The following is an 11,015-nucleotide window of genomic DNA, read 5'->3' as shown; positions in this document are numbered from 1 at the left end:
CTTCTAAATGCTGAATGAAGGCTGTTGGCTCATGCAGCGTGCAGATGTAGATGCAAACTGCCAGTTTAATGTAACAGCTGTTGTTTTCAGAGATGCTGATCAAACCTCAAATGGTAACTAGAATATTCTAATTTGATGGCATGAAGATAACGCATGATGTAACTGAAGCGCTTTTCCCCAAAAAATTAAGTCAAGAGGTACAATTCTATAAATTGTAATACATTATATAAGACAATAATGCATGAACTCATAACATTGTTTAAAGGCGTGGGTTCTCTCCCCGGCTTCCTCCCACAGAGCGAAGACATGCAGGTCAGGTCAATTGGTGACTCTTAAATTGCCCGTAAAGGTGTGTGAATGGGAGAGTGAATGATTGTCTGTCTCTGCGTCAGCTCTGTGATTGACAGGCGCCTGGTCCAGGGTTTACCCCCGTCTCTCACCCCAATGCCAGCGGAGATCCCCCCACTGTCCCCTCCGAAGGATGTGCGGTGTAGAAGATGACTGACATGACTGATGACGTTGTAAAGGTGAGAAACAGGACACAGCGTAATGCATGAAATCATCTCTAGTCGTTCAATAGTTATGTGTTAAGTGTTTCAGAAACTGTCGCCTTGCTTGAGCCGTAACAACAAAACCTTTAATTTTAGACTGGGGGGAAGCCTCCTTTAGGCTCAAATCACACATCAGACTGTCAAATAATTAAGTGGCAGCACATGCTTGGTCACACACTGTATTGACGCAATTCCTGCATGGGGGATGACAGGATGGAAACTTCCAATATCGCTGCTGCCAAGCGTTAATGTAGAAACCCTCAGAGATTTGGCCTACAAATAGACTCAAGTGGGCAGAGGTTCTCGCAATCAACAGCTGGTTTTGATGTGCGGTGGATGACAGCTTAGAGCGGGGGCACATCCCAAAGCATGTCAAGCTGCTGGCTCGTGCGAATTCCTGTTTTGCCGTCAGCCGCCCGGAGGAACTCGAGGGTGTCGACCCAGTCGTTGTTCCCAACGAGCCTGAGCTGATTGACGTGATTTTCGCGCTGTTTCATTTGGCGTTTGGCCCTCCTTGGTGTGCTGTCAGAGCATCACTGGGTGATCCTGCTCCGGTTGAACAGCTGACGGGCGATACCCGTCATCCTGTATACCTGGCGGAAAACCCAAAGCACATCTCTCCCGGGAGAGAGACGTATTTATGGATTGTTCTGCCGGATGAAGACAGTAGTTTAGATATTGCCATTTACCAATCAACCGTTTTCTTTAAAACAACTGTTGATGTTTGATGATGACATGTTTTCCACCATAACAGGTGGATCCTTAAACTTAGTCTTCATGTACTCTGAAATAATGTGTGTAGATGTACATGTACACACTCAAATGTAGATCCTTGCCAAGGAGGGTGTTTGTTGTCAAACCCATATTTAAAGCGATTCCAACAGTGAACTCATTGATTGTACACATTTCTTTATTGAAAACTAAATAGGACTTTTATCAGAATATTAATAAAAGGCATTGAGAGTATCTACAGATTTAATTAGCCAAGTTGCATTTGGATCAATATTGTGATTGGAACATATTGTTACAGATTTTATGTGAGAATGAAGACGAAAAATGCCAAAAACTGAAACAAACAATTATGGTGCAAGTGCTCGATGAATTAAAATAGTCACACAGCATTTACGAGCGAGACTCATTTCAAACATACTGTTCCATTTGGCATTTTGACAACATCTCCTTCAACCACTGAAGGCGGACAGAGCTTCTCATTACGGGAATTTAAGAGCACGACCAGGAAAAAAAACTCTAGTACAGTTTGTGAAACATATAAAAGCACGGAGTCGGTGTGGATCGTTGCATTATCCAAGGAGCCGTCGGTCAGGTTTACTCCCTTCTGCCTCGGCCAGTCTTCAACCAAGACACAAACTCCTTGACCGCTTGGTCCTGCAGGTACGAGCTCACGTCGCTGGTGTAGGTGCCGTCTGCGTGCCGTCTAAACAGGCTCCTGCAGAGACACAAACAACGTTTATACGACTGCGTTGTCGGATCCGACAGCACATGATTTCAAGTGCGGTGAAAGTAAGACTTGTGTTTCCCCAGGTAAAGTAGAGACTTGAGCTATGTTTCATATAATTGATGCTGGTGCCACCAAGTGATCCAGTAAGCAAAGGGCCACACTCACCCGTTTCTTTTTGAGTTCTTTAGCCACTGGACAAAATCTTGTGCTCTTCTCGTCTCCAGGTATTTACTGTAGTCGTTGGAAAACGTCCCCTCCGAATGTCTCTTCATGTTTGGGAGCTGAATGGGTTCGGCCACCATGGAATCTTCAGCCAACAGACTGGAAATTATGGAGCAAATAAAGCTTTAGTTGACATAATCTCTTTGTCATATAAATGTATACGGCTACCATCCCTTCGCTTTTCTCTCTGTCCTCTCTCTGTCTTCTGTTGCCCCCCCCCGAGGGAGTTTAACTTGCTGGTCTTCCTCACACCACAACTGCATCCCTCTCACGCACCAATAACTACTCTTACGCTTCGGAATAGTAGTCATATCTGTGAAATTGAATCTTCAAAAAGAGTAGACCGTGCAATACTTTTGAGAAATTGAGAAAGCAGCAGGAAGCACTGCAGGGGACACCAAGATATAACTAAAATAAATATTAAAATTCTAAGAAGAAAATAGGGCTAAAAGCAAGGCATTCAAATAAAACATAAACTCATTATATCACACAACTCCCCTAAAAGCTCTACTACCGGTATTCTTGTTAAAAAACTAAATTGATGATATCATTTTCCTCTTATGACAATGGCTGATACTAAGTAACGCTGTCAGTGGACAAGCAGTCACACTAGTTCTTCCTTTAGATATGTTTAGCTATTTTAACCTAAAAACAAACACACAAATAAAGATTATACGAATAGAAAATTGATTAAAAAGTGGTAGAGCTTTTCTGCTGTAACACCCTGAGCCATCGATTTTAGTTTAGTTTGTTGCTCTCAAAAGGATTTGCTGCATATTTCTGCAGCTCAGGATGGTGCAAACAAACCCTCAAGGGCGAGACGTTTGTAATCCTTTCATAAAGGATCTTTGATCAGGGAGCTTTTTAGGCCAACGGGTGAGACATAGGTGAGAGCTGGTCTTACGTGGGGTTTCGCTCCGCGTCCTGGCCCGGCAACTGCCAGCTGCTTTGGATCACGATGAGGAGCAGGACTCCTGCCAAAGAGTGAGCGCTTTTCATTGTGTGAGCCTCTGAGAGATGAGCAGAGAAAGACACGATTTGAATGCCGAAGGACGTACGTCAAATGTCACGCAGACGTGTACAAATTTGAAAGAAGGAAGGTACAAAAATTCTCACCTGTGGTCCTTGCTGTCAAGCGTCTGAGAAGGATTGTAAAGTGCGTTGATTGGTGCCCTTCTTCCCTCCGAAGCGGTTTCTTGGTCCCCTCTTGATCTGCCCAGCCCTTATATAGTGGAGCTGAGGAGCATTCTCCCAGGTGACTCCCCCGTCACTGAAACATCAGCATCCCCTGTTACTCTCAACCCATTAGTCAGCTTCCATCTCAGTCCACTGAATGTATTTGACTTTGTTTAAGGCAATCGGGGTGGTAAAAGCCGCCACTTTGGGTGTTGCAAGACCTGCACCCTGACAAATATGACACTAACACTGGCATCCATGTACATTTACATAAGTAAGCTTGGAAAAATGTGTTGAGAAAGACAACATGTGCGTAACTTTATTCTTCTTAATCGTGTGGGAAGGTTATCTGGACTAAAAATATACAAATAACCAGTTTCATTTTAAAACAATATTTATTCATCAGAACATGACTGCTACACACATAACACGCAACAAATCAGTGCCGTACAATTTATCGATATAAGGTCATAAAAGAAGAAGAAGTTTTCAAACATAAATGCATGCAATGGCTTTTAGAATGTTTTGAATGTCACATATTTTGACTAAGGATCCCTAAATCCACATAAAATACAAATACTCATTTGTACAAGAATTCAGCATATATTGAACATAAAACCACATAAACAAATACAACAACCTGACACTTCAGAATATCATTAGGATAAAAAATACACAAATTTAGAAAAAGATAGTGTCACATTCTTCACATTTACTTGGGATGAACGAGGCATTTCTGCAGGAAGTGGCTCATTAGTGTGTACGTATGATAAAAGGCTGATCCTGTGAGAGCGTGGTCCTTGTCTGTGTACCACTGAAACGAATGCCACATTCACATTAGTGCCTCGCTTCTGAAGTATAATATTATATTATCCGTTTTAAACTATATATTTTAGACTGTGCATAATAAGACGCGGCCATTTTCTTCCCCGTTTGAAACTTTCATTAAATCAACACCATCAAGGCCAATATTAGTCCCACTTCCCTGAGCCAATATTTACCATCGCCTCAAAGTCCACTTGCACGTTGACCAGAGCTTTGGAGATCTGTGCCGCCTGCTGGAAATGGACATTGTCTATAGGAAAGACATTGTTTTCGCTATGTGAATGGACATCAACACTCAAGGCAAACAGGGTCCATTAGTGAAAGGCTTTACTGTGTTACCTAGTACACTGTTGGGAAATAGGGCAACAACATGCTCAACAACTGGCAATGAGAGTATTTTGATGAAACGTACCATCTGCTGTGCCGTGAACCAACAGATAGTCCACTGTCTTGAAGTTCTTGGCTCTGGCCGTCACTGAGGAATTCTGTTGGATAAAATAGATATGTCACTTTTAAGAAGGTTCTGTATGTCCTAGTAATACTACTACTTTTGAAAAGAGTATTGTGATTTGAGTAAAATTGACCTTGTAAAAGTCTGAATTCTCCTTTGGATTGCCCATGTAACGTTCAGTGTACACTGCATCTGCAAAAAAAAGGGGCCAATTTAATACCACAATTATACAGCGCATAGTATACAAATAACAATTAATAAACACAAGGTTAAGCTAAATTAGCCGGCACTAACAAAACTCATCAAAATCGTCTGTGTTCGGGTTCAATTGAAGGCTACGTAGACGCCACGTTTTGGCAAAGGAGAAAAATGCCTGGAGTAAAGGTGGCAGCAGCTCTGGGCCTGTTGGACCGACTTTAATTGTTCCTGGAACTGCAATGACAAGTCAGTGGAGCACTCACAGGTACACAATATAAATGATGCTAGATGAGGAAAATAGTTCTCTGAGAATAGATTATAGAAATGCTTACGATTAATATAACAACGAATAGGTCTATTATATGTATAAACACCAACCGTAATATTCCCACTTGGCCACCGGGGCAACTGCTATTCCACACTTGAAAAGTCCGGTTCCAGCTCCCAAGGCCATGGAGGTGACGTAGCCACCATATGACTGTAAACCCAGAATATAATGGATTCAGTGAATGTCAAAACACTGACTGAGAAGGAGATACGTTTATGAGAAATACAGAGAGCAACAAGGCAAGTGCAACTTACCCAGCCCCATATTGCTATTCTGTCTTTGTCGATGAAACCCATGTCAATGAATTTCCTACGACACATAAAACATTTATTTGCAGAAAAACGCAGACACAAGGACACATATTTGAGTATCGCATCATCCAGTGGTGACTTTTAAATCTTTTTGAATGATATGACGTTACTTCACACACACTTTACCTCACAGCTGTTATCTGATCCTCCACTTCGAACGTCCCAAGGCGTCTGTAGATTGCATGCATTATTTCGTCACCTTGGTAACCGCTTCCCCTTCCATCGAAGCTGGCGACGATGATCCCGTTGGAACTGGAGAGGTACGTCCCCCAGTTCAGCTTGAAATGATAGTCCACCTGCTGACTGCAGGGGCCTCCGTACCTGCGCAGGTCAGAAGCAGCAGGATTCATCACACGTTTACGGGCGCTCACTGAATTAAGTTTATTTTATTATTTATTCAGATGGATTGCTAAGGACTAAAGTTCACTTACACATGAATCAGAAGAGGATATTTTTTAGACTTCTTGAAATTGGGTGGTAACATCATTTGATACCAAAGATCTGGCAACAAACAAAACGTTAAGACAAAACCAGAGGCAGAATAACAACAAAACTCCTGTAAAACCATTCCAACCAAATTGATAATGTGTCACATTTACTGAAACCCAGTTTGAATGTTTTATATATAGTTATCTTCAATTATTTTTGGACTTTTGGTTTTCTGTTATTAAATCACTGCGCTCACCTGTACTTGGGTAGAGACCTGTGAAACCTGCACTGTGAAACCTGACATGCTGGAAGGGATATTTTAACATGCACTCTATTGTCTCACCATATCCGGCTATCTTTAAGGTGCCATACTGCATTGTCGGCATTTGGAATTCTGACAGAATATTTTCCAGCTGCTTGTTTTCTTCAAGAATGGAGAGCTCTGATGGAAAAACAAAAAGGATGATTGAAATGTTTATGCTAGAAATTAATGATTTGCACACAAAAACACAAACATACTAAAACTTTTAAACCACAAACTGTCAACCTTTCAGATCTGCCACCTCTACGACCAGACCAGAATCAGTACGCAGCAGATATCACTGCAACACATCGTATCCTTTGCTTTTGTATAACTATCAATGAAGGTTGACTTTTAATGAAAACATTTTAAGTCATTAAGTAATGCTTCAAAATTGTGCACATTTGAACAGCACATAAAGTGAGATGGTAATATGAATTAACTAAAATGGCGGCAATAAATAATTCAACAATTGCCTTAAGGTTAGCAAAAGAAACAGACCTGAAACTGAGCCCCTGTTATCCATGAGTTTGTAGAGCGGCAACCCGGGTCCTGGCAAAAACAAAATGACAAAATGCACAAAGAGTTTATCAAATATCAGGTCTTCTGTACCACTTTGGAAGTTTTTAGCACAGATGATTGTTTACAGACGTTCCTCGCCGCAGACGAACCGCAACGCCACGAATGAGTTATTGCTTAAGAGAGGATGTACGGTGGGTAACTGACCGTAGCAGTCCATTCGGTAGTAAGAGGCGTTGAAGCTGAAGTAGGCAGAGTTGTACTGACACCGGTCCTGATGCAGGTCACAGGTGAGGCACTGAGTAGCAGAAGGGCCGCTTCCAATAATAACCCTAAGAAAACAACTCACGTCACTTATGACAATAACGTCATGCAAGATCATCATCATCACGTTGCAATATTCAGTGCGCTCTTTTCCTTTACTTGTAAAGATTCCTCTTCCCAGCGATTCCCTGGTACTCGTTACTGACAAAATATCTGAAGAAAGGCATTTTACATGGGTCAGATTTACATGTATTCACTCTCTTATATGTTTTGCGTACAGGATCATCACTCACATGGCATCTTTCGTCAACTTGGATATATAGATGACTTCCCACCTTCCGGAGGTTACAGGCGTCATTTTGCCCTTCACAAAATGAGTGAACACAACTGTCAACACCAAAGACATGGTGAAAGCTACTGCGTACTAAACGTTGCATAAGCGTCAATGAAGTATACTTACATCTTTCACCAAATGAATATGTTTGTAGCCCAGAGTGTCACTCATGACTTTGTAGAAACTGAGTTTATCTTCAGCAAAGAAAAGAGGTAAGGGAACGTACTGAAAAAAGGTGATAATAAAAGTCATACATCAAATCAAACAAATAATTCCCAATTATTTACTGGCAACCCATTGGAAACGTACATGGCCGACCCATCCTGTCTTGCTTGTTTGCTCAAATTTCTAGACAAGAGAGAGATTTATTGGAGTTAATTAGCGTATCCTCTAATTACCGTGAAGTCAGCACATCGGTCATGAGAGATACCTGTTTTTCCTGCCAGCCGCTTTCATCGAAATCGTAGACCTGCACAACCACGTAATTCTGTTTTCTGGTGACCCACTGCGCAGCGACGCGCTGGTCTGTAACCCAGGTCACTGAGCACAACATGTGATCGCTGAGCAAAGGCAACAGAAAGTGACAAGGTAAAGCGGACCGTGAGGACATTGTGTTTGCCTCGGTTTTCAATGAAGTTTGATTGTAATTGATGCTGCGAAAGGGAAAGATATACAGACCCAGAAGCGACGGAAGCGGGGGCGAACACCTGTGTGCGGCGTGACGGATTCGTCGTGTCAACGACAAACAGTTTCACCTTGGTGAGGGGAGATCCGGCCTGCAACAAATCCAGTCGCGTTTTTGCGAAATGATTGTGTGTGAGGAAGATAAACAATATAATAATTGGCCAATGAATAAAATCATTTGTCAAAGCTTGGGAAAGTATCTTTTCCCTCTTTTTTCCCTACTTTGGAAAGGCATGTGTGTAAATATTGAATCCCACCTTTGGGTATGGAATAGCCACTGTCTCCGGATACTGCTCAGCTCCGTACCAGGAAAACGCAACTTTGGGAACGTTTGTATCATTGAACTCTGCATAAGCCAAATATTTTCCAGTTGTCGACCACCATATTGCCCCGTTTGACGCAAATACCTCTTCTGAAATAAAGGAAATCGTTAATCATCTTCCACACTGAGACACAGTTGCACGCCGGATGAAGAGAGTGTGGATCTTACCCTCATACACCCAGTCGGGGACACCGTTGAGGATCTCATTCTTTTTCCCATTGTGGGTTACTTGAATAGCTTCAGAAGTAACATGGGATTTGAAGAATAAGTTAAAGTCTGAGACGTAGGCCTGCAAATCAAAATGTGGTTAAAGTTGTTGATGAAGAATATGGTAAAAAGCCATAAAACGTATTTCATTAATTTGTGTGTGTTTTCAGGACATGAGATATATATTTTAACATCTCATGGCGCCTCACATAGTATGACAACGTGTTTCAAAGCCATGAAGTTAAAGCAGCTGTAATATTGTTCATTATAACCGCATGTGAAAACGAGAGTGCCGGCGGTAACCTTACATATTTGTTTCCTTTTGGGGCGAAGGAAAAGTACTGCACAACAGTTGGAAGAGTCGAAGGAAAAACAAATGTTCTGGGAAGAGATGATGTGTAATTTAGGGGGATACCAAATAAATCCCTTGGTTTGTTAGTCTGTGTGTCCTACCCTGAAGTAAGAAATGATGACTGCAACTTACGAATTCTCCCTGTCGTAGATGGAGTAAGAGGCTGTATATGAATGTCTCCATTTCTGTTGGAGTGCAAAAACAAAGGTTTTATATTGTTTTTTTGTTTCCTATTGGGTATCATCTGTAAGGTGACATGTACAATGAACTTTTTCTTTTCTTTCAAAGCCTAAATAATGCATAAAAAATATGAAGGTGAAGTTTCTCACCTTTGTGAAATTGCTTTCAAAAGCGATGTACCGATAATCACCTGACAACATGTAATCTGTGGCATCCACCTGAGCCTACAATGATAACAATTTTGACAATATTAGTATACAATTATCATTCTGCATCTTTGGGTTCAATAATAAATAATATAAATATATTACAAAGGTGGAATTGCTCAAATAGAGTGACGCGTCATTGGTTTCAGCATTGTGGAGGAAGACATTTCCATCTCTTGTTTTATGCAGATACTCCTTGTCTGAAGGTACGACAGACAATAAAGAAAAAGCTTGTGAGAGGTTTGTACTGTACACAACACGCCCCAAAAAACACCTGTTTAACTCACAGATTTACCTGATATCCAATACAAATTGTAGGATTTCCACCTAATGGTGTCATTGAAGTAATCTTCAAGGGTGAATAGCCTTTTGGGACCCTCAGACCCTGAAATGATCCACATGCTGCATTATGGCCACGATGATAATGACACGCACAAGTCATCAAAACTGCACTCAAGTAAAATTGGCCTACATGATTATTAGCATCGAAATAACGTAACTCATCATTGCAACAAGCCTTTTCAGAATAATATACATTATAATAAAGGATTACATTTAGTGATGCAGTAATGTGTGCATCAGTTTAATGTAAAATGTTGTTTACTACTTTACATACTGTCAAGTGATTTTTTTTCTGGCATTGTAGAAAAAAAATATTACCTTGAGAAAAATATTGAACTAAATAGATGAAAATATTTTTAAAGAACTCATCCATCTACACGTCACGTGGTGGAGCTGTTACTTCCTGCAGCGTGTCGTTACGCTGTTGATCCATGAAATGACTACTTATAGATCATATAATCCTTGTCAGTTCGTTGATAAGTTTGTTACTGACACGAGACAAACAAAACATATGCACATTTAGGCTGCAAAGCAAAGTAAACAAAAGACATAGAAATAAGCCAATCAAAGGCGTTCATGCATATTGTTTAAATGAACGCTTGATTTCTTTGTTTCTTCAGAGTGTTTTCACACTGAGCTGCACACTAGCAGCCCACCCTAGCAGAGACAGAGACGAGGACACACAGGTCGGGCCCGATCGTTGACTTACTGCTGTAATAAACGGCGCAGATGGTAATTAACGTGATGACGACAGCCGCCCCCGTCGCCCCCATCAGCAGCTTGCTGCAGCCCTGCGAAAGGTGACACGAAAACCGCCCTGCTGCTGAAATACAGCTGACACTGCAGATTTCGCGGTGCATTCGTCCCGAAATAAACTGTGCACGTTGAAAACGAGTTGACGTTTGACAATGATGAATTCATATTTGACAAAGCACAAAGTTTGTTTGTTATTTAAGCTGATAAATCCATTACTGACCATGACGGCGCTGGAGAAGACGACGCCGGGAAAGTCTCTCAAAGTCTTTTTTTTGTTTTCGTTAATGATCCTCGAAGGTCGACGGCGTGGAGCTGGAAGTGACTTCTTGGACCAGCTGCCTGCTCAACATGCTCCAACTGCGGCAGCAACAACAAAAAGTAAACTCGGAACAATTGTTTTTAAACTAAATATGGCAAAAAAAAACACCCGGGAGCTTCGTCCTGCTTTTAGTGGAAGCTGCATTCCTGAGAGGAGTCCGACACCAGGCGGGACGGAGATGCCTCCCTGAAGTCCGCCTGCACAACTTTCCAAGAGCGCACAACTTTGCTGGTATTTTGGGAAGTGGCTTTTTCACCATGGCGCGAGACATTCCCTCAT

At 41.6% G+C, this 11,015-nt stretch overlaps 2 protein-coding genes across 3 annotated transcripts; both read right to left on the bottom strand.

Moving 5' to 3' along the window:
- Nucleotides 1–1,440: 1,440 nt before the first annotated feature.
- gcgb (glucagon b) lies at nt 1,441–3,498 on the bottom strand. Its single transcript, XM_040200670.2, has 4 exons — nt 3,349–3,498; nt 3,137–3,242; nt 2,176–2,331; nt 1,441–1,998 (listed from the first exon to the last, which is right to left on the bottom strand). The coding sequence occupies exons 2-4, from the start codon at nt 3,229–3,231 to the stop codon at nt 1,878–1,880; spliced, it is 372 nt and encodes a 123-aa protein (XP_040056604.1). The 5' UTR covers nt 3,232–3,242; nt 3,349–3,498; the 3' UTR covers nt 1,441–1,877.
- Nucleotides 3,499–3,784: 286 nt separating this feature from the next.
- Nucleotides 3,785–10,995, bottom strand: fap (fibroblast activation protein, alpha). Of its 2 annotated transcripts, none has more exons than XM_040200668.2 (26): nt 10,638–10,995; nt 10,371–10,452; nt 9,615–9,704; nt 9,425–9,519; nt 9,263–9,337; nt 9,066–9,118; nt 8,890–8,962; nt 8,543–8,663; nt 8,310–8,464; nt 8,047–8,144; nt 7,799–7,928; nt 7,678–7,716; nt 7,495–7,593; nt 7,328–7,398; nt 7,194–7,247; nt 6,978–7,102; nt 6,753–6,803; nt 6,294–6,392; nt 5,953–6,022; nt 5,648–5,842; nt 5,465–5,519; nt 5,261–5,360; nt 4,818–4,876; nt 4,646–4,718; nt 4,410–4,483; nt 3,785–4,222 (listed from the first exon to the last, which is right to left on the bottom strand). In XM_040200668.2, the coding sequence occupies exons 1-26, from the start codon at nt 10,638–10,640 to the stop codon at nt 4,121–4,123; spliced, it is 2,241 nt and encodes a 746-aa protein (XP_040056602.2). In that variant the 5' UTR covers nt 10,641–10,995; the 3' UTR covers nt 3,785–4,120. The 2 variants fall into 2 exon arrangements, with proteins under 2 accessions (XP_040056602.2, XP_040056603.2); XM_040200669.2 differs by having other exon boundaries at nt 8,310–8,461; nt 10,638–10,981.
- Nucleotides 10,996–11,015: the final 20 nt, after the last annotated feature.

The sequence above is a fragment of the Gasterosteus aculeatus genome, chromosome 16, assembly GCF_964276395.1.
Source record: "Gasterosteus aculeatus chromosome 16, fGasAcu3.hap1.1, whole genome shotgun sequence".
NCBI lineage: Eukaryota > Metazoa > Chordata > Actinopteri > Perciformes > Gasterosteidae > Gasterosteus > Gasterosteus aculeatus.
Note: the sequence above shows the minus strand (reverse complement) of the source record. Positions and strands in the feature narration are given on the sequence as shown.